This window comes from Hemicordylus capensis, chromosome 3, assembly GCF_027244095.1.
Source record: "Hemicordylus capensis ecotype Gifberg chromosome 3, rHemCap1.1.pri, whole genome shotgun sequence".
Lineage (NCBI taxonomy): Eukaryota > Metazoa > Chordata > Lepidosauria > Squamata > Cordylidae > Hemicordylus > Hemicordylus capensis.
This window is the reverse complement of record NC_069659.1, coordinates 262,788,595-262,814,436: the sequence shown is the minus strand read 5'-3', so window position 1 is coordinate 262,814,436 and position 25,842 is coordinate 262,788,595. Positions and strand designations below refer to the sequence as shown.

General features: G+C 45.4%; 1 protein-coding gene across 6 annotated transcripts in view; it reads left to right on the top strand.

The window, feature by feature from the left end:
* The window catches only part of HMX2 (H6 family homeobox 2), a 38,058-nt gene extending 16,273 nt beyond the window's left edge, over window positions 1-21,785 (top strand). The window contains exons 1-4 of one of the 6 annotated variants that reach the window (XM_053310027.1): window positions 17,395-17,476; window positions 18,171-18,292; window positions 19,241-19,527; window positions 20,677-21,785. In XM_053310027.1, coding sequence (XP_053166002.1) covers window positions 18,225-18,292; window positions 19,241-19,527; window positions 20,677-21,224 — 903 coding nt within the window. In that variant the 5' untranslated portion in view covers window positions 17,395-17,476; window positions 18,171-18,224 and the 3' untranslated portion in view covers window positions 21,225-21,785. The other 5 variants (XM_053310030.1, XM_053310029.1, XM_053310028.1 and 2 more) reach the window with 5 other exon arrangements.
* The last annotated feature ends 4,057 nt before the right edge of the window (window positions 21,786-25,842 follow it).

The following is a 25,842-nucleotide window of genomic DNA, read 5'->3' as shown; positions in this document are numbered from 1 at the left end:
TGTGTGCAAACAGATTTTCTTATATGATAGGGATAAATCATGTATACAGATGGTTCATTAAAGCCAAGAAAGCTCTCTAAACTGTAATAAAACAAAAAAGTATTCAAAAGTTGAACCAATGGAAGAGGGCCAGGGATGCTCTTCAACTGGGATGCTGTTTGTTCTGTGTCTGACCTCTGTAGGGGCGCAGAAGTCCTCCTGCTAGGATCCTTCTGGTTGAGGCAGGCAAGAGAGTGAAGGTGAGATCCCCAGTGTGCAGGGCATGTGCTCTTCTAATGAACTATGGTCCCTCTCCCCATCATTTTCATAGATGCCAGCTCATCTTCCCTGGCAGTACAAGTCAAAGGAAATCTAGAAGTGGGGGAGTTTATACGCAGGATGTTGTCACTTTCCAAAGCTTCCAGAAGACAATTTTCTTGCTATCATAGATCTTTTCACTGGGAAGGCTGGGCATCAAACCTGGGATTTTCTGTGTGTAAAGTATGTCCTCTGCCACTGAACACAGAGACAGGGAAGAGGGTATTGAGATGGTGTTGACGTTTATTTCAAAGAGGGCATGGAACCAGATAAGCTAGAAAACATAGGAAAAACAAACTCCTTCCATTGTAGGTGGAAGTACCAGGCTCCAAAATGCAAACATGTGGGTAATGTTCTTTTCACCTCTCTGACTCTGAGGCTGATCTTGGAGAAATAAACCAGGAAGGCAACCAGAGAGGAAATGTAATAATGGGCAAGTTCAACTGCCTTCTCACAGGCTGGTTAAATGAGCATTCAGGCAATGAAAAAGGTGGTGGAGATCCTGGATTTAATTCTGAGTGGTTCTCGGGATCTAATGGAAGATATAAGTATTGTACAATCATCTGGGAATAGTGACTGCAATGCTATTAAATTCAAGATATATGTCAGAGGAAACTTGCCCACCAACTCCAACACAGTCACAGTTAATTTCAAAAGAGGAAACTTTTCCAAAATGAGAGGATTCATTAAAATGGAGGGTCAGGAAGGCCAAGTCCCTTCAGGAAACTTGAAGGTTATTTAAAACCACCATAATAGAAGTTCAAATAAAATGTATATCACAGATTAGGAAAAGTGCAAACAAGTCCAAAAGGATGCCAGTGTGGTTAACGGGCAGAGTCAAGAAAATTGTAGAAATCAAGATGCCTTCCATAAAAAGCAGAAGTCCTAACCAAATAAGAAAAATGAAAAGGAGCACAAATTCTGGCAAAAAAGTGTTAGCAAGGAAAGAAAAAAAGAAGTTACTAAATCAATAAACAATTATTCAAATACATTAGAAATAAGAAAACAGCTAGGAAGGTTGTAGGACCATTACACAGGAAGCAGCCATATACTGAGGCGAGTCTCACAATCAGTGAGATCCGCTGGAGGGGGTTATGTGAGGAGAGCAGGCTCAGCCAGCTCTCCCCGCAGACGATCAAGGCAGCAGCCCAGGCAGCCAGATCAGCTGCCCATACAACTGCCAGCTCTGTCCCGGAGCCAGCAGGGGCTGCAGGGATCGGGGTCTGCACGGCTCCCAGAAGTTCTAGGATGCCTCCTGTGAGTGCGCGGGGCATGCTGGAGAGACCCCTGAGCCTAGGAGACTGCTTGCAGCCTCCCGGCCGGGGATCTCCTCATGTGTTGCCTTGGTGTGGAGCCGCACCGCAGCAATACATGATCAGGAAGCCCAGGTTAGTGGAGCACTCACTCCGCTAACCTGGGCTAAGGGGAGGGCTACTTTGGCAGGCTAGCCACCAGGGAACCACCAGACTCACCTGTCAGCCCATTGGGTCTCACGATGACTGGAAAGCAGGCTAAGCTCCCTTCGCCTGCTTTACAGTGATCGTGAGAATACCCTCACTGAGTCATACCATTGGTCTATCTAGCTCAGTATTGTCTTCACAGACTGGCAGAGGCTTCTCCAAGGTTAGAGGCAGGAATCTCTCTCAGCCTTATCTTGGAGAAGCCAGGGAGGGAACTCGAAACCTTCTGCTCTTCCCAGGGCATCCCCATCCCCTGAGGGGAATATCTTACAGTGCTCACATGTGGTCTTCCATTCATATGCAGCCAGGATGGACCCTGCTTAGCTAAGGGGACAAGTCATGCTTGCTACCACAAGACCAGCTCTCATTAGATGACAAACATGTGAAGGCTTCCAAAGGAGGATGGGGAGGCTACAAAAACCCTAAATAATTTTTTTGCATCAATCTTCACAGCAAGATAAATTAAAGAGAGAGGCTATTCTCACAGTTGGCCCAAAGCAGGCCAAGGGAGCCTAGTCCGCTTTGGGGCGAGCATGAGAAGCACTGGGCTTGCAGGCGAGCCCAGTTTCCTCAAAGCGGGTAACCCAATGAAGTCACCCTCACCTAAAATGAGGTTAACCGAGTGAGCGCTACATTAACCGTGGGGTTTTTAAAAATTGTGTATTGCCTCATGCAGGGCATCCTGGAACTTCTGGGGGGCATGTGACGCCCAATCCCTGCAGCCCCCACCAGATCCATGATGGAGCCAGCAGTCGTGTGGGTGGCCAATCTAGCCGCCCAGGGCTACTGCTTTGATCATCTCCGGGAGAGTGGGCTAAGCCCACTCCCCCCACTAACTCCCTTACGGCGAGTCTCACTGATCATGAGACTCACCTCAGATATTCACATCTGAATCTCCCCACCCCCAAAGATGGTACCTGTTGGACAATGTCAAATAGAGGCGGCAAGAAATGAAGTTCTAAGGCTCATTTACACATTCAATATGACCAATTAACCCAGCCAGATGGCACACACCTATGAGTTCTTAAATAACTCAAGTGTGCAATTGTTAATCTGCTAATAAAAATATAAAAATTGTTACTTAAGTTGATCTCCTTCCTGGAGGATGGCAGACAGCTAACCTTTTTTTAAAAAAAATGGATTTAAGGGGAAGTGAGAAAATCACAGACTTCTGTCCCCATCTGTTTCTCTCTAGATGAAGGACCTCAGAACAGTAGTACTGCTGGTAACCTCCAGTCTTGATTACTGCAATATTCTCTATGTAGGACTGTCTTTGGGCAGAGTCCGGAAACTGCAGTTGGTACAGAATGCAGCAGCTAGGTTGGTCTCTGGGTCTGCTTGGAGAGTCCATATCACTCCTGTACTGAAAGAGCTATACTTGCTGCTGACAAGTTTCTGGGCAAAATACAAGGTGCTGGTTTTAAGCTATGAAGCCCCAAACAGCTTAGGCCCTGGGTATTTAATAAAACTTCTTCTTTGCCATGAACATCACCACCCATAGAGATCCCATGGAGAGGTCCGTCTACAGTTGTACCAGCTTGTCAAGTGGCTACTCAGGGACAGGCTTTCTTTGTTGGAAGAGAAGACTTTGGAATGCACTATTCTCTGTTGAAATAAGAGCCTCCCCATCTCTGACAACTTTTAAAAGATCTTTAAAGATACATTTGTTCACATAGACCTTTAATTAGATTACAATTTTTACAGTTTTAAAGTTATGTTAAATTTTAAATTGTTGTAATATTTTAACTTTTTATTTTGTTTTAATCTGTATTGTTCTGTTATAAACTGCCCAGAGTTTTGGGCAGTATACAAATGTGCTAGCTAGCTAGCTAAATCAATTTTATTTTTATTGTTAGATTTATTGTTAGATTAAATAAATAATTGTCAACCATGATTCATGCTAGCAATGTTAAACAGAGAAGAACAAGCCTTGTTAAGCAACAATCAGCATGGCTTCTGAAAAAAAGAAGCTCTATTTCAACAACCTTCCAGACTCCACACCCATGCATAGAACATATCTCTATATCTACAAACACACACATACATATAAGCATGTATATATTATGAACTTCATTTCCCAAAAAGCTTTTAACAGAGTTCCTCACTAAAGTCTCTATGTAAATTCAGCAGGCATGAGATAAGAGGATAGGTAATCTTACAGATTATTTATTTATTTATTTGATTTCTATACCGCCCTTCCAAAAATGGCTCAAGGCGGTTTGCACAGAGAAACAACAAATAAATCAGATTAGTAACTGATTTCTACTACTACTGCTACAAATATTTATATACTGCTTCTCAACAAAAGTTCCCAGAGTGGTTTACATAGATATAAATAAATAAAATTGCTCCCTGTCCCCAAAGGGCTCACAATCTAAAAAAGAAACATAAGATTGACACCAGCAACAGCCACTGGAGCTATGCAGGGGCTGGATAGGGCCAATTGTTCTCCCTCTGCTAAATAAAGAGAATCACCACTTTTAAACGGTGCCTTTTTGCTCAGTTAGTGAGTTAAAGAGCAAGAGACAGAGGGTAGGAATTGGGGTTGCTTGTGGATGAAATTATTGGATTCAATCTGATTCTAATACAATGCACAAATAATGCAACTGATAATTGTACCAACCTGGATTGAATCCTTTGATGTATTAGTACAGTACTGGGTCAATGCATTGGCCAATAGAATATAATGGACCATATGAAATAATGGGAAATCAATATGTCTATTAAAATATTATTGTAAGTCAGAATGGGATAAAACTTTCAGGCATAACAGGCCTTTCTTAGTGTTGGTGTGGACCCTTCTCAGCGCTTAATGCTACTACAAATATTTATGTATCCGTTTTCAACAAATGTTCCCAGAGCAGTTTACACAGATATAAATAAAATAAAATGGCTCCCTACCCCCCAAAGGGCTCACAAACGAAAAAAGAAACATAAGATAGACACCAGCAGCAGCCACTGGAGGGATACTCTGCTGGAGTTGGATAGGGCCAGTTGTTCTTCCCCTGCTAAATAAATTTCATGTAGAAGTGTCCATGTTTCTGAGAAGCATCTCTTCCATCCTCTTATCACACTTCTGCTTTGCTTAGATCCTTGCTTTACTTGGATGCTTGAAGGTGAGTGACTTCTGGGAGGACTTTGTCGCTCAAAGTGTAAGCTGATACATGTGCCAAGATGCCTGAGAAGGAGGCAGAGTATTATGGGCACAGGCATAAAAGCATCCAAGTATATACAATCCTCTGACCTTCACCCCATGTACTGTGGTTGGAAGGGAGATAACCAGTCGCAGCATGCTTCGAGCAGCTGTAAGACTGAAGAAGCATTGCTCTGCAGCAAGGATGTCAATCACAGAACTGTTTTCTCCCCACTGCAATATTTTATGTTATCCATATATGGCATAACACCAGATTCAATGACAATTGAATCAAGTTCTGTGGCATCAGCAACAAAGAAAAGCAGCATGAAAGCATGAACATGGGATAGGTTTGATTGATATAGCTGGATACAATACTGAAAGAGCCGGGTCTCACTGATCATGAGACCCGGTTTTGGAGTGTGCATGGGGAGAGTGGGCTAAGCCCGCTCTCCCTGCACACGAGCGGGGAGGGAGCCCTGGGTGGCTGGATCGGCCACCCACACGATTGCCGGCTTCATGACGGAGCCGGTGGGGGCTGGGGAGATCGGGGGCTGCGCGCCCCCCGGAAGCTCCAGTATGCTCTGCGCAAGCGCGCAGGGCATACTGGGGAAACCCCCAGAGCCAGGAGGTGGCTTTTCGCCTCCCCTCCAGGGGTCTACTCATAAGTAGTCATGGCACAGAGCCGCACCACGGCTACTCATGATCGGAAAGCCCGGGTTTGCGGAGCGCTTGCGCCGCAAATCTGGGCTTTGTGGAGGTCTAAAAAAAAGGGCTAGCCACTTGTAAGCCACCGGGCTTGCCTGTGAGCCCATTGGTTTACACGATCAGCCAAAATCAGGCTAGACTCTCCTAGCCCAATTTTGGCTGACCGTGAGAATAGCCCCAAAATATCACATTGGGCAGTGCTAATAGTAGAAAGTTTGCATCAAAACCAAAATGATGAAAATGTTGCTGATAGGAACTGTTTTGAATCTGATCTGATTATTTATTTATTTGTTGGATTTATATGCCACTCTTTCTGATAGGCTCAGAGTGGCTTGATAGGCTAAGAGTGTAATAAGAGTCACACTCTTATTGTTCCAGTTTGATGCACAGCCCTATTAAGAATCAATAGATAACAACAACAGCAATAACCAACTTTATTTGTTAGCTGCCCTATAACAAATTGTTCTCTGGGTGGCTCACAACGGAGGATTAAATCATACAATAAAAACACATAACACATTAAATCATAACAAATAAAATAATAAAATAAAATAAAATACAAAATACAATACAAAGCAGCTTAAAAACTCATTTTAAAATTAATTTTAAAATCATATCAAATCCAAAAAAACAAAATTTAAAAGGCTTGGGTGAACAAAAAGGTCTTTACCTGGCATCTAAAAGAACAAAGTACTGAAGCCAGGAGAACCTTACTGGGGAGGCTATTCCATAAACAGGGCGCAACCATAAAAAACGCCCGCTCCCTGGCAGCCAACCGAGGGATCGAAGCATCTTCTCTACAAGGAAAAAAACCCTATTGTGTTAGGGCTCTTTCACTTAGGAAAAAAGAAAGGAAAGGAAAAGAAGACGTGACTTAGTGATGGGTAAATGATGGAGATTTTAAAAATGAGGAACAGCATGTGGATAAAGAGGACTTATTTCAAGCAGTCGTAACACTAAAACCAGCAGGCAGATTAGCAGGAGGGACAGGACAGACAAAAGAGATCACACAAGGCATAATTCACTGCAAGACAGAGGGTTAGCCACTGCTTTAGATGGTTTCCAAGTTCAATAAGACAAACTCATGGAAGACAGGTCTATCAATGGCCATTAACCATGATATAGCCTTCATGTTCAGAGGCAGTACAGTACTCCCTTTGAATGCCAAATGCTGGAGACAAAAATGGGGACTGCTGCCTTCATGCCCTGCTTGTGGACTTTCTAGAAGCAGCTGACTGGTAACCATGAGTACTAAACTAGGTGGGTCCTAGCTTTGATCCAGCAAGGCCTTCTGTTCCTACATCTAAACTCTATTCTCAGCTTCTCTGTTTACTTGCCTTAAAGAGCACCACTTCACTCCTTGCTTACTTCTATTGTCTTAGTCTGCATTCAAATGCATGGAAGGAGAAAACCCTTTTCTCCATATATATTTTCATCTTCATTGTCTTTCATACCGACAAGCCCTAAAGTCAGATGGGAGGAGAAGGGGACCATTGGGAAACTACAGGCACTAGAGATTATTATTTCAGTTGTTTACTGGCTGGAAGGCTACCTAATGGTGCAGTGGGGAAATGACTTGTTTAGCAAGCCAGAGGTTGCCGGTTTGAATCCTTGCTGGTATGTTTTCAGACTATGGGAAACACCTATATCGGGCAGCAGCAATATAGGAAGATGCTGAAAGGCATCATCTCATACTGTACAGGAGATGGCAATGGTAAACCCCTACTGATTCTACCAAAGACAACCACAGGGCTCTGTGGTCGCCAGAAGTCAACATTGACTCAACGGCACACTTTATATTTATTGGCTGGAATGGAGAAACTCAGCTGGGGGAAATGTGCTTTCCTTTTTGGAGAAGGCAACATGAAGGGCTGATGCTAGAGATATGATACTTGCACAATCTAATGGGAAAGTAACCAGATTAGAAACCGACAACTCAGTTTCACTTTTAACCCCTACCAATTACATATGCTCCCCTCCTCCTTTCTCTCACCCTTATGTCTATTTTGGATTTTAGATCAAGATGCTCTCTCTTTTCACTTAATAAAAAGTATCAGATTCTAGAACTGTAGGGCTAAAAGGACCACTTAATCCTCACTCTCCATGCAGGAATATATATCCAACTAGCTGACCCCCGCACAGAGCATCTGTGAACTCTTTGGGGCCAGCTATCTCTCCTCCCACCTGCCCCAGTCCCCAGCTGCCGCCACGGCCGGGCCCACCACTGCCTCGCATCCACGGCCGGGCCCGCTGCCGCCTCGCATCCATGGTCAGGCCCGCCGCCTCACATCCCACCGCCCACTGCCGCCGCCTCGCATCCACAGCTGGGCCCGCCGCTGCCGCATCGCCTCCCCGGCCAGACCTGCCACCACCATGGATGCCTCTGCGGCCGACCGGCCAGCCAATTCTCCTGGGTGCGTCTTAGCCAATCAGGTGCCTCCACCGCCGAGCCAATCAGCTGGGCCCCGGGACGTACATTCTAAGGCATACCCAGGAGAATTAATATACTAGATGTTCCTTCTCAACTACTGAGAGCAGCAATGAGGAGCACGCAGTGCAATCCTAAATATGGCCCCATTTGCATGTAACATGAAAGTGCAGTTAAATGGGGCAGAGGCTGGAATTCCTGTATGTTTGAATATGTGAAACAACAAGTTTTGTGGCAAAAGTGACCTGCTGATTCCTTCACCAAACTCCAATTTGAACCTTTGGGTTGTAGTGAGTTTTGCAGCTCCTACCTGAGGTTTGGGGTGGCAGCATTGCATCTGAACGCAGATGCCACCATAACCACGGTTTTGTGCTGTTTTTGGAACTGAAATCAAAGAGAGGGTGGCCCAGACGTGCACCCACTCCATGCCTGCTGCCTCTCCAAGCACTTGCCCTGCCCCCTGTCTCCGAGCTACTCAAACCATTGCCCAGCAACAGAGATGCCGCTATGTCCCATCCCAAGCTACTAAGCCTTTCAAATAGAACATTTCACATGGGGGCATGCTCTCTTCCCACTGTGTCTCTTGTCCCCCCAACCTCCTGGCAATCAGGAGAGAAAGGGGAAGGGATGGCAAGCCAGGCACTATGTGCTTTGCTCTCTGGAAATGAGTCAATAAAGAAGTATGTTCACAAGTACATGCAGTCATGGTGGCACCAAAAATTAGGCAACCTGATTACATCACTAGGAAGATAACATATGGCAGGGCAGTGATTCCAGGGTTGGGTTTAAAAGGGAGCCCCACCCAGGAATTCAAGAATGGCTATTTTTTTTTTTACAATAGAGTTGGGGAAGACAGGCCCAGCCCCTTGGCCTTGGGTTAATACATGCAGACCCTAGACTTACTCATGAGAAGAACCATCCAGCAGGAGGAGCATTGCCTCGAGTGACCAGAGAGATTCCTCCTCTGTGATGATGATGGATGCTGCTCTGGAGCAGACTACTCTCTCATGAGAGTGGAAGGCTATGGGGATCTCCATTCATAACTCATGAGAAGAAACATCCAGAAGGACAGGGGGACTGGGCAGAATTGCTAATAATGTGCAATTATAGCCCTTCTCCCATGGACAGCTCTCTCAGGAGAGTGTCAAGCCATAGAGACTCACATGAAGGCCGGACGGCAGATGCCACCCAGTCTGGTTGCTCAGCACAAGCAATCCATGGTGATGGGTACCCTGGCAACACCTCTCCCTGTCTTGGTGACGGCCACAAAGAAGCCATCCAAGTAGGCCCTCTGCCAATGGAGATCCTACTCCTGGGGTTCCCCTCTTCCATGATTCCCTAATGCCAGGACCGTCTGGACACTTGGAACAGCAAATTCCCCTTTGGGTACATGAAAGAGTTGCCTGTAGAGAAGAGGGTCACTGTGTCAAAGTTATATTATTAACCAGAGAGAACAGGGGGCCCCATGCAAACAGACCCCACTTTATTTGGCTGGCCTACTTCATGGGAGCACAGTTTGATGGAGGTCCAAAGGTCTTGGAGCCTCAGGTCCTCCTCAGTGGACTGGCCTTCTCATGAGAGGGCTAATCTCCAACCAGCAAGCTGACATGGGGGCAGGAATGTGGTTTGGTGTCCCTGGAGTGCTTTGTCAGGTTCGGCCATCACAAGATCATCCTTGTTCACAGTGGACCAAACCCTAGGATCCTTTGCCCTCCCTCATATACATCCTAGGAAGTGGGCATGATCCCTTCCTGGAGTAACAAAAAAATAGTGCCCCTCAGCATTCCGCGCCCCACCCCGGTTGCCAGCAATTGTGCTTGTGTGAGACTGTTTTGGTGCAGGGTTCTTAATAGCGGGGCAGTGCAATTGCTGTCAGAAGAAGGGCTTGCATGGCATTTAAAGGGATTTAAATGCCCTTTCTCTGCCAAAGGTGGGCAGTCCATTCATTCTGAAAAGGCAAGATCACGCTCAGCATGCCCCTTGAAGATCATGGCCAATGGCTGCTGCCCTGCTGCCATTCTGATGCCTTGACCACAGTCTGGCGATACTAGGGCAATGGAGCTTGCTGGAATGCGGCCTCAGCAGACAACGAAGAGGGAGTGGCTCCCCTACCCTGAAACCGGAGGTTGCCTGGCTGCAGGTGGATGAACATTGGGGTTCGTCAAACTTCACATTATGTGCGAATGTGGCCGATGTTTACTCAGAAGCAAGTAGGCCCAAAATATTTAATGGGGCTTACTTTCACCTCAGTGTGCCTAAATGAGTGTGGTCAAGGGCAATCAGACTGGGAGACCTGACTTCGAATCCGATGTCTGAACTGAACAGAGGCTTGTTGTGCAGCACAGTTTGACTTTTCCCTTTCTCTCCCCCAGGTCTATTTGCAAGTGTTTCTATTTGCAGCATGCAAGTGTTAAAACATTTCACAAATTTACATATTAAATATACCTGATTAATAGCAATAGGTATATTTTATAACCACGTTGAGCATGCATCACAGTGCTTTATAAAACATTTTATTTATTATTAATGCCACCCAACACACATGGCTTTTACCAGAATAGCATCATCATCATCATCATCATCATCATCACCATCATCATCATCATCATTCGATTTCTATACCGCCCTTCCAAAAATGACTCAGGGCGGTTTACACAGAGAAATAACAAATAAGATGGCTCCCTGTCCCCAAAGGGCTCACATTCTAAAAAGAAACTTAAGACACACACCAGCAACAGTCACTGGAAGTACTGTGCTGTGGGTGGATAGGCCAGTTACTCTCCCCCTGCTAAATAAAGAGAATCACCACGGTAAAAGGTGCCTCTTTGCCCAGTTAGCAGGGGTGGCCTAAGCAGCAAAACAAGTTCCAGTCTTGAGTCATTTATATCACCCTATATTATATCAATCTGTTTCACTCTGGTTAACAAAAAATATATTATTTATTTATTGTTTATTTATTTGATGTATATACCGCCCTTCCAAAATGGCTCAGGGCGGTTGTCATAAACTAGAGGGAAAGGTGTGACCAGGAAACTGTCTACACTGGAAGTATTAGCAGTCAATCAAATGCATTAAGCAATCCTTATGTATATTTATTTTGCCCGAAAACAATGCTTCAATTATGGAGGAAAAGTAGGGGGCCTGTAATGAAATCCACAAGCCCCAACCCCCTTTTTAGCTGCATTGCGGCCTTCTTTGTAGGCTACAAAAATCAATAGCTAGGGGACATAGAAAAAGGGAAGATGGTCAGGCACTGGAGTAAGCCCCACTGAACTAAGAGTAAACATCATCACATCACAACATCACAGCATCGCCAGACTATGGTCAAGGCATCAGAATGTCAGCAGGGCAAGAAAGATGAGGCTGCCCAATTGCTCTCCTACACATATTTACTAGGTCTTCTTGAGCACAGTAGGGTTTACTTCTGAGTAAACTTACATAGGGTTAGACTAGAACAGAGGTTCCTTCCCAACCTGTGATCCTCCAGACGTGGCTGAACTACAATTCCCATCATCCCCAGCCACAATAAATTGTAGCTGGGAATGATGGGAGTTATAGTTCAATAACATCTGGAGGCCTACAGGTTTGGAACCTCTGGACTAGAATATATATCCAGGGTGCTTGGCAATGATTCCTTCTGATTTAACTAATAGCAGATTGTATTAATTTGCCACAAAGAATGAGTAGGATGCTCTTTGGCACGGAATGCAGGTTCCAGTGCTCATCCTTGGTGTGACTTACATCCCATAGGATGTAAGCGTATCTGAAAGGGAAGGTGGACTTCCTGAGAGAAGTTCAGCACTTGAACCCTGTGCTTAGGGAGAGTGAAGGATCATCCTTGCAAGGAGAAGCTAGACACTTGGCTGTCAGTCATTGCTACAGGATTGGTACAGTCACTGCTTTCACACCTTTCTCAGGGGAGAAAGGTGTGAAAAGGTGATGTGGTAGCATCTCCTCAGGTTTTTCAACTGGCATGAGAAAACTGTGTACTGATCCTGGTTGGAAACGCAATTCCAACTGCAATATTGATGTAGGCAACATGTAAATGTGTATGTGTGGAGTGGGGGAGGTCCAGCCTTTGGCCCAACAGGGATGCACTTATAATTGAACAAATGTCCCTGGGCCACTGAGGGGAAAGAACCGCACCAGTTGCATGCCAGCTTGCTCTTTGCTCCCACCTCCTGCCTCTCCAAAGATGATGGGAGAGGGGCAGGGGCCCATCTTCACTTTTTGTCGCAGGGCTCACTCCAACTTTGCTATGCCCCTGAGTTGGCCTTCAGTTACTATTTACTATGGTCAGAGTGCTGGACTAAGACCGGGGAGAGCCGAGTTCAAATCCCCATTCAGCCATGATTCTAGCTGGGTGACTCTGGGCCAGTCACTTCTCTCTCAGCCTAACCTACTTCACAGGGTTGTTGTGAAAGAGAAACCTAAGTATGTAGTACACCGCTCTGGGCTCCTTGGAGGAAGAGCGGGATATAAATGTAATAATAATAATAATAATAATAATAGTAGTAGTAGTAGTAATAATTTACACCGGTCTGACTGTGTAAAATATTAATAATAATTTACTATCATTTGCCATTGATGATGCCTAGTATTGTGTCAGATGCTGTAAGTGTGTGCTGCTGGCAAGCAGGGCAAGATTGTTAACTAAGAGTTCAAACTGAATTCAAACCGAACCACCCAGTCTGTGAGTCAGTTCATTAGAACCGGCTGGCATTTGGTTTGCTAGAACCAGATCAAACTGGTTTGATCCGAAAAGGATTCCCCTTTTCAAGCATCGGGGGAACCCTATGGGTTGAAAAAGGGTGGGGTGGGCAGGATGTTATTGTACATGCCACAGTGGTGGCATAGCTCCTCAGTGGTGGTGGTGGTGGTGGGCCGAAGGCAGCTCCCCTAGGCTTTGTTGATGTTCTGTCTCAGCACTCCGAGCTAGTGGGGGCCTGGTTCAGGCCTCCACACAAGCACAGAGGACACCAGACTTCATTAGAACCATCCAGGGGATGGGTTCGTGCCTAGAATCGGGCTGAACCAGTTCAATATGAACTGGGCCCGATTCAGCTGGAACTTAGACTGGCCCCCTTTTTTGGAGGGCCGGTCTGGTTTGACTCGAACCCAGTTCAGGCTCAAACTGGTTCACACACCCATATTGTGTGGAATAACGAGTGGAATTTCCCTCCACTCCTTGAATTCATATCGGCAACTATTATTACTGCTGTTATTTATATACCACTTTTCAACTAAAAAAGGTCTCAGAGTGGTTGAAGAAGAAGCTGATACCATGTCCCCAAAGGGCTCTCAAGCCAAAAAGGAGGAACACAAGACAGAAACAGCCACTGGAGAGTTGCTGTTCTGGGGTTGATTAGAGCTAGTTGCTCCCTCCCTGATATAATATAAGAGAATACTCCTTTGAAAGGTGCCTCTCTGTCTACTTAGCAGGGGACTAGGCCACGTAGGTTGTTGTTACTCTAGCCTTCATTGCACTTCAGATCGGGAATAACAAGGTAAGTGCAATTGAGGTACCCAAATCCATTTTCTCCCTTCTTCTCATTTGGAAACACATTATTTGACTAAATTCTAGGATCTTTGGTTCCAATCTCCTGTGCTCCCTGTAGCTCTGTATTTATTTTATTTCATTTTTTACATTTTATATCCTGCTCTTCCTCCAAGGAGCCCAGAGCGGTGTACTACATACTTAGGTTTCTCCCAACAACAACCCTGTGAAGTAGGTTAGGCTGAGAGAGAAGTGACTGGCCCAGAGTCACCCAGCAAGCATCATGGCTGAATGGGGATTTGAATTCAGGTCTCCCCTGTCTTAGTCCAGCAAACAAACAAACAAACAAACAAAAATAAATAAATCTCCTTTCAACAAGCAAGTTTTCAAAGCAGTTTGTATAGCAAGGGGAACAAGAAGTTCACTGCTTGTTCCAATTGGGCTCATCATTCAAAAAGAAACACACCAGCATCACCAGTGGGAAGGAAGGACATTTCTGTTGCAGATGCAGCTCCTGCATCATGGCATCAACTCTTAAAACCAGCAACCCTATTGACCACTAGGGGCATTAGGGGTAGAGAGCATTAGTAAGGGCATTCCCTCTCTGACCATGCTTTATATCTACTCTACTTCCCTTTTGTTAGACTCATAGTCTCAGGTTTCATTCTCTCACCTGGAGAGACAGACTTCCTTCTTCCTCCTCCTCAATGAAGCCAGCAACCAAGCACAGCAGTCTAATCTACCTCTCTGACAGATCTGACAGATTTCCTAAATAAACTATTTTATTTTTAACTCCCTGTCTCCAGACAACAGCAGTGCTCCCTTACCTGTGCCCTTCCACTGTAGCAGGGGCAGGTAAAGAAATCTCCCCTTCTGAGCTCTCTAACAATTTCTGGGTTGAGTGGGGCAGTTGCGTCCCCCTTTTTATATTTAAGAGAGCCACCACATTCAAGGATATCTCTTTGCCCAATTTGCACATTCATGCTGCTCTCCTTAATATTCAAAGGCAGCCTCACCATGAAGCAGGCCGGAGTCAAGAGTCAGTTCTCAGGGGCAGCCCAGCAACCCTCTTCCATCAGAAAATCTGAGATTTGAAAGAAAAGAAAGAATCAATGAGGGTGTGATTTTAATAGAAAGAAGGAAAAGAGGAGGGGAGGGAGGAATGCCATTTGGTGTTCTGATTCAAGCAGTCAAAAGTCACAGGCCTGCACTGTTTATGTTTATGTTGAGAGCCAGTGTGGTGTAGTGGTTAGAGTGCTGGACTAGGACTGGGGAGACCTGAGTTCAAATCCCCATTCAGCCATGATACTAGCTGGGTGACTCTGGGCCAGTCACTTCTCTCTCAGCCTAACCTACTTCACAGGGTTGTTGTGAGGAGAGAAACTTAAGTACGTAGTACACCGCTTTGGGCTCCTTGGAGGAAGAGCGGAATATAAATGTAAATAAAAAACATGTTTAATGTTTCACATCCCTTCCCCTACTCGGTTGTAATCACAGTCAGAGAAGGGTGGCCAGCATTCTCCTGGCACGGTGGCTGTAAGAGCATCGCCAGAGGCAAAAACTTAGTAGGCGGGAAGCTCTCTTGCAGATGAACTGGCAGGAAACCGTTCACCTGTTAAACGTCCAACATCTTTGTCAAAAGCAAAGGAGCTCTGCGGAGCTGGGTGAAGGAGGAAATTTGGCAACCCTCCGTCCAGAACAGTTTGGAAGTGGCTTTAAAAGAATCGATCGCTCTTGCTTATTTCAGTAACCGTGTGGAGTGGGAGAGCCTTCTATTTAGTGGGTGTAGATGCGGAGTGCAAATCAGGAGGGGCTTCGGATTAAGGAATTTGGAGCACGATGGTGGGAGGTGGTGTGTGTGGCGCTTGAACAGGGCCGAGACTGAGCCTGCTAATGCCCCCGAAGGAGGCCGCTTCTTTCTCTGCCCCCTCTCGTCCCCTCCCTCCCCCCCCCGCGTCTCTCCGGGCTGGCTTTGGAGGGAGCCTAGGCCGGCTGCAGAGCTGAGTGAAGGACGATCCCTTACATTGTGTTTCAGTGCGGGGTCTTTCCGGGTTAATGAGCTGACATCATGATTAAAGCTGACCATTTGTAATGTGTCTGGAGCCTGTTGAAAAGCACTGAAAAGGTTAATGCGGTAAAACAGGACAGCACCTGCCCCGCACGAGGAGGGGAGGAGCTGGGCCACTTTCCCTAATCAATTAGCCCCTTAATGAGTCTATCTAGTAGTTAAGGAGTGAATGATCGTGCCGCTGCTCAGTCGTCATCTCGCTATCCCTAATTATTTTATAAGCACTTGATTCAATATGCCGGGCCTAACACGGGGGCTTGGAGTTAATGAAAATGTCATTTGAAAACGTCTTGACATTTGTCTGTATCGATCTGAGTCTTGCTTTTATCTCTCATTATGTATTTTTGGGAGCGGGAGGGGAAGCGAGGAAGGGCCTAATCACCCTATGAAGAGGACCCTTCTGGGCCAAGAGAGGGCTCCGGAACAGCGAGGGGATCCAAGCCCGGGAGAGAGGAGGGCTTTGCCTCCTGGCTCCATTCGCACCAGGCCCCTCCCTTCCCCTCCCCCGCCTTCAACTATCGCGGACTTTTTTCGTGCGTGGAGAGCGTTCGGCCGGAGTTGGGGTTGCGGCGGGGACACCGAAGGAAGCCTACTCTTTCGCCGCCGTGGTTATGGGGCTGCTGTCAATCATACCGCGCTGCTTAATTTCTCAGATTGAATTATGGGGTGTGAAAGATGCGGGGACCCTTAATGAAATTAACAAGGCCCACCCCGACTCCTCCCAGTCTTAGCCCAATCACGCCTCCGTTAGCCTTCTACAAACAGTAGATAAAGGGGCGGGCCTTTAGCGAGACGCTCTGTCATTCAAACAACGGCTTAGTCGTCCTGAATGGAAGTTGCCCCCTGACGCGGAATCCCCTCTGCCTAGTCTCACATAGGAGTGAGCCCACTGAGCAGTAGGTGTTCTTCACATGCTCAGAGACACTGAGGTCTTTGTTGTTGTCCTATTCCCTGGCACTTAGAACACGCTCCAGAAAAGATGAAACGGATCACGTTCAAATTATTATTAAGGAGCATAAATACGGTGAAGGGCTGCTTAAAAATCAGTCCAATTTATTTATATGTCCAGTATAACTCCTCCTCTTCACCATCATAAGCACATCATAAAGAAAACAAATAGCCATAAAAAAATAGTCGTAAGGACATGAGCCTAGCAGTGGGAGAGGGATTTGGAACCCAGATTTTTCACGTTCTGTTTCCGGCGTGTTATTCTTAAAAGCTGTATGCAAGCCAATGCCATTTAACTTTAGGAATTACATATTGTAAATTGTTATGAAACGGCCCACCCCACCCTATGTAGTCGATCGTCTTAAAACTCCTCCTCGGTCAGGCACGATTACAGAATTAAACAAGTCAGCTCCTGCCAAATTAGTTGTTGGAGCCGAAACAATTCGACTCACACAGAACTGAATCGATACCTAATCTGGATGCAGTTTGGCCCTGAATCTACAAAACCTTCTTCATTCTCCCGCTACCGAAAAATTAAGAATGGAAGGGCATTTGAGAACCAACTAACCACTTTGTAGAGGTTTTATAGACAATGCATTAAGCTTGGCTCGCCAAATGACTGCCGAAATCCGCATGTTTGCAGTAAAGGTAAACCTAAATTGCTACTTCCCCTCACAGGTCAATAGAGCTGGAAGCAGCGGCCTTAATTAAATCAAAACTCCAGGGCACTGCAGTCTGGGCTTTTGCCACCTCCCTCTACATAATACATACACAGATTTATGTAAACAACAATGACAGGCTATATCGTAGCAGTTTTATTGCATCCTGCCTCTTCAAACACCTTCCAAAGTTGGTGAGCGAATCACGCTTCTACACCTTGCTTCTTCTCTTTGCCCCGCCCCCCGGGAAACGTTTCTGAAGACTTTTGGAAAGCAAGGTGGGTTTGGGGGTGGGTTTTTGTTTTTTGTCTTTTGTCTTTCCTTTGACCGTGATCAAAGATGTACAAGCGCAGAGGAAGCGGGGCGATTGTATTACAACCGGGAGGAATTTCCTATCAGAAAGCCCAAATAATTGCATATTGTTATATTTGCCCTCCTTAAAAAACATAATAATAAACCCTGCGCCATCGGGATGGATTGCATCCCATGGGGAAGATTAGAGATGTACCTGCATGAGTTTGGGAACGGTAAGGCATTTCTCAGCTTGGATTGCAAGCTCTCATTGATTCTTTGCTGTGGGTTCCTTGCCTGGGCAGCTTGGCGCCAGACAACTTGAATATGTGTAGCCTTTTCATGTCTCCTGCAATCTCCCATCCGTGGAAAAGCAGCGGCTCTGGCTGTTCTCTCCGCCCCTCCCTTTTCCCAAGGGATGCAAATCAGGGACTATCCAGTGGTTTGAGAGTTTAACAGCAAGCCTAAAACGCTGGCGTTCATTCATATACAAGTTTTCCACCCCACCCCACAGTTTTTGATTGTCATTGCTAGACGATATATTGGGGGGGCGGGGTTAAAGGTCAGGCTGATGACACAACCAATGTCATCAGTTTTCTGATGCTAGAATGATGCCTTTTTGGAAAATACGATTTCTCGGTTCCCTATACTGTGCAAAATCAACCCACTCTTCTTTCACAGCCCAGATGCGTGCAGATCCATACGCTTTTAATTAAGAATGAAGTGCAGCCGTACATGGATGTGAAACATTTTGCGTTGCAATGTAAATCGAGGGCTGTTGCGTTAACTGGAATGCTTTACTCGTGAGCAACATATTTACTTGTGGGCAACTACTAGTATGGCAATATGTGAATGATTTTATGTATTCTTGGAGGGTGGCGGGAGGGAGGGAGGAGGGAGGGAGATCGAGATCTCAGGGCTGGGTTCCTTAACAGCTTCTTGAAATGTTGACATCTCTCAATAGGACCTCACATTAAATCTACCCGTTTCAGAAAAGCTTACTAGCCAGTAAGTTTTGTTTAGAACGCAACCCCTGATCTCATGAAAACATTTCCACTTAAACGTTGGCTGCCTAAGCGGCCGAACTCAGCAAATCTTTTGGGCGAATCAAACACTGTAGATGACAAAGCAATGGCATCGTCTCAAGCCTCATTTCGTTACTCAGAATCACAGATTCAGAACACGTCGATTCAGCCAGATTCCATCCTAGACGTCCTAAACGATGAAGGGGGGAGGGATTCGAACCACATCAAAGAAGCCACCTATTTTTACACACACACACACACACACACACCCCCTCCTAGAAGTAGACCGTGCTTTCCAAAACTAGCCCTCTTCTTCCCTTTTGTCCGTTTAAACGAGGGGCTGCCATCCGATTAGGTCGGCTTCGCTTGGTGGCCCCGAAAAGTCAGCTAGGCTGACAGTGTTCTAGAATTTTGAAACTTTCCGGGGCTGCCTTGCAGCTTGTGATTGGCCGAGGCGGATGTAACCTCCATGCAAATGAAGCCACGCCACCCCGCCGCCTGGAGATCAATAGAGATCTGAGAGAGAAAGGAGCATGCATTCAGGCTCAGCAAGCTCAGGGAAAACCTGCCAAGGCACGCCAAAAACACCCCCCAAAACCGGTCCCCCCAAAGCCGGGCGAAGTAGCCAAGCCCTCCAGGCAGCCCCCACACCCTCAGACGTAACCACCCATCCCCAGCGTGTCTCTAAAGCGAGAGCTGTCCTCCTCTTATTTCTTATGAGTCCAGGATGAGCAACAAAGAAGACCCGAGCAAGTGTTGTCCCGCCGCAGCTCCGATCTCCAGTTTTACCATCCAGTCCATCCTAGGCAGCAGCACCACCTCGGAAGGAGGCAGGGAGCCCAGCTCCAAGCAGGCAGCCTCAGCCTGGCCGAGCAGGAAAAGGAGCCTGTCCGTATCCTCCGAAGAAGAGGAGCCGGAGGACAACTGGAAACATCCCGCTTGCTTCTGCCCCGACTCGCATGGTCCTAAAGAAACGTGTCACAAACACCAACCCATCAGTTTCACGTGTCTCAGTAAGTACTAGACGAAAACTTTACTTCCTAATTAGGAAGGATGATGTCTAGGTGCATCTTATTATATGGACTCAGGTGGCGGGCGATATATTAGGGAGAAAGCGGCGGGTGTGTGGGTGTGTTTTAATGGCTCTGCAGCTATTCACAGTCCTATTTGAACAGCAGTCTTTCTAATCACCCGGGCTTTCGGGGGGTGACATTAACTTAGGTGACATCTTGGATGGAAGAGGTCGTAGCCAGGTGGGAAACTCGGAAGCCCAGCGGTATGGGTGTTTGTGTGCAGTCAGTACTCCTGCCAATAAACAAGACACAACCTTAGATGGAACTTGCTTTGATTATATTCAGTTCTTTGTTAGTTGGTTCTTTGCTGAATTTGGTGCACACAGACTAAGGAAACGTCTTGTTTTTAAAACATTTGTTTTATTATACCTCTCCTCTCCCTTTCCCGTCCACGTCTTCCGAGCTCTTACTTGTTACGATGAGGACTTTCATTAATTCTCTTGAAGGAGAGGAAACGAAAAGTATTCGTTTTCTTCAGCGTTCTTGAATAAACAAATTGTAAACGGAAGATCTAAGTCAGGTTCTCTCCGTTGGATGAGAGGAATCGCAGATTCAGTAGGAAAGGAAGCGTCTTGAAAACGCACACATACAGAACAGCCCTTTTGAAAAGTGCATAGGGGGCTTATAGGTTTACTCTGAAGTATGTCCCATGCAGTTCAATGGAATTTACTCCTAAGAAACGCGTGCAGAGGATCGAAGTTTTTGAATTATAAACCAGAATGGCATTCTGACTGAATGTTAGAGGTTGCACTTCTAAACAGACTTACTCGTGAGCAATTGGTAATGAAAGGGCTGCTCACGTGTGAGAAGCCTGGAGATTATATGTGTGCGTTTTCAAGATGGCAGATTATATCCCTACATAGTTTGAAAGTAAAGGACGGAATGAATTAAACTTGGAAATGAAGTGAATTTGACTGATTTCTTTCTTAGTAGCATAGTTAAATGCAGGCGCCCTGGAATGGAGTTTTGTGGGCAGGGGACAAAGTCACTTACACCTTGGGTTTGTTGTTTTACTCTTTTTACTCCGCAGTGTCTGTCTGATGGTGGGGGATCCCATTTTCTTCTTACAATTTTCTTTTCCCCTCCAAGGCAATCCGAAGGGGGCCGGGGCGGCGATCAGCTCGGAGAGGAGGACTCCACCTTTTCTTTCCCAATCGCCACCAGACTTTAAGGAAGAGAAAGAGAAGCACTTCCCCCCGAATTCCCCGGCCTCGTCGGACCGACAAAGGGACGGCGCGGACAGGCAGGCGAGTTCGGCCAAAAAGAAGACGCGCACCGTTTTCTCCAGGAGCCAAGTCTACCAGCTCGAGTCGACCTTCGACATGAAGCGCTACCTGAGCAGCTCCGAAAGGGCCTGCCTGGCCTCCAGCTTGCAGCTAACAGAGACCCAGGTGAAAACCTGGTTCCAGAACCGCAGGAACAAATGGAAAAGGCAACTCTCGGCGGAACTGGAGGCTGCCAATATGGCCCACGCCTCAGCCCAGACTCTGGTGGGGATGCCCCTGGTGTTCAGGGAAAACCCCCTGCTCAGAATGCCAGTCGCCAGATCTCTCTCTTTCCCAACTCCCATTTACTACCCAGGCAGCAATTTGTCAGCCTTGCCTCTTTATGGGCTCTACAACAAGATCGACTACTGAACTGACTCGGGGAAACAGACGAGCCACGGCTGAGGACACTCGGCTCTCGCTGTACAGCCGCCCTGACCTTTTCTTAACCCGCGTCTGTTATTCATAGGAAAGGAGAAACGCGCTTCTTGCATTCTTCAGAAATACACCATGTGTATTGGTTATTTTTTATGATTATTTATGGGAACCCTCTCTCTAGATTGGTTGATTTGTTTTGCTTTTATTTTCTAGGCTGCCATATAGATGTGTCATTCTCCCCCCTCCACGCCCGCCCCCCCCCCGCACCTTGTTTGGTCTCCATTTTCCCCAGACAGAACTAACTCTGTGACTTTCAACCGAATTAAAAACAAACAAACACCTTAACTACTATTTAAAGATCCTCGCGGCTCTGTCAACACGTGCAGGTAGGAAATGCCCCAGGGTGCTCGAGTAGTCGGCCATCTCACTCGCCCTCTCCACCGTTATTCTATTTGGCCCTGAGTATATCTGCGGGAAATAAATTTTAAAATAAAGCGTATTTCAGATCTGTACATATTTTTAAAGAGAATAAAGCATTTTAAACATCGTTGGTAACTTTTTGATCCGATTGCTTCTGTTTCAGTATGCGTGATTTCCCCCAGACATGTATTTGCGTTTACGTGTGAAAAGCTGAAACGCATTGTGCCTTTCTTCCCTACGCAATAAGGAAGTTGGAAGGAAACGAGAAAACTTTCAGCCACGCGACAGTTGGGGACTTTCGTTGGGGTCACACAGGAGATCTTGCAACATCTCTAGCTATGATCGAGCTTTAAGCTATTGCAGTTTCATAGTGAACTCCCTGGAAGAGGAGGTGGAGCACTAATCAAAACAAAGCTGGAATCCTGAGTAATTGAGCTGGGCCTGCATTAGCTATGCCTGCGACGTAGCTTTTCGGTCCTCTGACCCACATTGCTTAGAGGTCCTACTGAAATCAGTGGGGCTTACTACCATATATGGTTAGGAGGAGGGTGAAAGATAAAGGGGGGGGGAATAGAGAATGTTTAGCTCTTTCAGATAAGTAGGTGTCTGTGGTCATTTTATTCGCAATGCTGTTTCATAAACGATGGTTCTTGTTTGGGTGCAAATAATCAATAACTGTTCCCTCCCCACAACCCTTCTAACTTTACAAATCAGGCTGCTTGATGCATAACACAATTCATACGGTGGGCTTGATTCGATGCAGGTTCGATCCTATTGATCTCACCGGCATCCTAGGCCAATTCTAATCGTTTATATATTTAGAAGCAAGTCTTTTATTTCAAAGGAGTTCTCTCCCCCTCCCCCACCGCAAAGTGTACTTCCTAGTTCCTAATTGATTTAACTTCGCCTTTCTGAAACTCCCATCAGCTACCTAGGTCTAAGAATGAGGTGAAATAAAACACATTTAGTGGGAAACAATGTCCTTTGAAATCAATAGGATTTGCATCTGCGCCAGTTGGCTTAAATCGGTTTGACTGGTTTCGGATCGAGCTGTTCAGAAGCATGTTACGTGATTCGCATCCAGCTCATTGATATTAACTCCAGCATCACGGTTACTTCTGTGCCCTCATCATAAAACCACAGATGGGGCTTTTTTTTTTTCCTCCTCCCCTGCCACCCACTCATTAAAATGAATGGAGAATATAGGCTTCTTCACAGCAAACTCGGGTAAAGCTAGCAAATGTCAACGCATGCATGTAGTTATCTGAAAGCAGCTCCTGCATGTTGTTATCTGAAAAGAAGCTGAACGTCCTTTATTAAGTGAACGGAGCTGACAAGTGTTTCCGGAAATGGGCTTCCTTCATAATTTGAGGTGTATTCTGCTAAATGCCACGATCTCCCGCAAAGTGCCTTTGCCGGCTCCCTTTGTAATAGAAATGTGACATTATAACCAAGCCGTGATTGATCTGAGCGTTCATCTTGGCGCAGAAAAACACCTGCAGCCTCCGATGTGCCGACAGGAGGAAGCGAATCGTTTAAACAAAAAGTAAATACTTCAAGTGTTATTTAAATTGCAGGCGCCGTTACGTGGTTTATCACAGCCACCTGTTCCTTGATTAACGCAGGATCTTAATAGAGAAGGCTGTTTAAAATGCAATAAGTAACTACAATCCAGCTAAAATTACCTTTACGATGTTTTTTAGAAGGGGAATGGGGGGGGGTTACACCCCATATGGCCCTTGTAAATAACAAGCTCGAGATGCATCGTTTCGTGCAAAACGAATCTTTTAGGGATGATGGTGGTAATGAAAAAAATTGCTCAAGAGATAACGGAGATATTCCAGAGTAAGTGTACGTAGGGATCCCCTGTTGCCAAAACAAATATACCTAGTGAAATACTAAACAAGCACACCTAATATAATAAATATCGCTCTTCTGTTTTTAAACACTTCTGGGCAGAGCCTAGGAAATGCATTATCTACAAAACTTCGGCCATATTAGGTGGAAGAAAGTTCCACCGAAATATAGGAAAGGATTAAGGGTAAATATATTTATAATAGCCCAGTTTATGTTATCTCTCGAGCCTTAGACCATTATGTAGGAAGTGTTATTTGTATTTTCAATACAACTTATTTTCAGGAAGGTGTTTAGGATCTTTGCCTTAGGGCCGGACTCCTCACCCCCTCCATCAGTTAGCTTTAAACATAAAATAAAGCCTATTTTTCGTTTCTTGGCTTCATCTAGAACTACTTTCTGCTTGTTTCTTTCGGTTTTATTTTACATTTGATTATTTTAATATCAAAAAAGCTTCTGCAAAACAAACCCGAAACCACATGACTCGCAATGAAGTGGAATTTCAATAAAAGTTTATTGTATTTTAAACCCGCCCCCCCTCCCGCCCAGCATTCTACAGTACATAAGGTACTTCTCACAGTCGCAATACATCCCAGCATAGACAGCGCAGGAAATATTTCCGCACGTATTCAGTTTATCTAATGCAAGCTCCATTACCAGCACGCACCTCAACTTTACCCAATCATCAAGTCAAACAAAATCGGTTTAGGTAGGACAATGATAAACGTATTCGGGATTCCCATGCAACCATTGAATTGCAAATAATATTGCTGCCTGTCGGACCTGTTGTGCACTACACAGTGGGGTTAGTACACCGCAACAGCAGATATTTAAAAAGTGTTTTATAGGTCGCTACTGATAGAGAGCTGAGAGAGGCAGACAGCCTGGCTCATATAAGAAAGCGTAGGCAGTAACTTTAAGACAGAAGAAATCCTGGCCGCACTGAAATCAACAACATAGCCGGCCTTAAGGGCTGGATCTCGCTGCATCGCCCTCTTTTAAACCTGTTAAATCCTTTTGAATACATTTTTGTACTTAATCTGCTTGAACAGCAGCAGATTAACCTTCAACACCTTTTTCTCCTATCCCGAAACTTCCCTCAACTTGCAATGTGCTGATTCAACTGGAGTACTGGACTGAGACAGTGCTGCGATATGGTCGTCTCTCTAGTTAGGCGCGTTTTATTATTTTTTCTGATCGATACAATTTCGATTCTTCTTTCAGAGGCGAATTGACCTTCGTCTGAACAGGAGATTATGCAAATAAGTAAAAGTATTCCGAAAGCTGCCTTTAAATATGGAATTTTGAACTAATTAACAGAAAACCTCTTAAGACTAAAGAAATCAAATGATTCATATTTCTTATGTTTACTTGCTTTAGCTTTAAATACTTAGAAGTGATGGCACTTTGTATACAATATTAATTACATATGAAAACAAGAAGCAGTAAGCGGGTGGACAGGTTTCATATTTCTGTCCACAGAAATCTCTCTTCTACTTGACAGTTACATATGGAGAAAGGTGTGCATAAATAAACACAGAGGTTGCTAGAATGTCATAATGTAAAGTATCTACGAAAGTCTCCACACAAAGTATAAAGAATCGAACCCCGCCCCCCAACTTTCTCCCCCACCCCGTTACTCTGTTCTTTCATGCTTTCTGTCTTGCGTGAATACACACGCCTGTACGCAAAGCCACAAAGATAGTTTGTATTGAAGCTATAAAAGAAAACTTTTATTTTGGGGAGAACTCAAAACAACAGAGATGCAAACACGATTTCCTTCTTGTAAAGGAATTTGTCGCCAATCAGTTATTTTTTGCAAGGTTCGTGGAAATGAGTTCTTGGATTAAGTGTTGCATATTAGGGTAAATGACTGGCAAGAATGGATGTACAATAGGATAAAATCAGGGCAGAAAGGACTTACACAGAAAGCGCATCACAATACGAAGTAGTGTTCGATTAGAATTTGTCCATTCCATTTTTCTGGTTGGATGACAACGGCTGCAGTCCGTAGCAGCCTTATTTCCCCCCACTGAAAACAATGCTAGGCTAAACCAAACATGGTCAGGCTCAGGCTGTAAATATATGCTACATTTTTACATTACCTACTTGGGGTGGTAAGTAATGAAGGCGTTGGAGATTAGTCGCTTACAGAGCAGTGCGGGTGCTCCCTTCCCAACAGCATTGATACACACATCCCTTCACGAGTTCAACGTCTCCCAACTCTTGGTAAAGGATGGGATCCTTGAGTTTTTGTATTGGAGTTTACCCGTTGATTTCAATGGGACTGATCGAGAGTAAGCAATGTGAGGGTCAAGTACTGCAGTACAGAAATGTC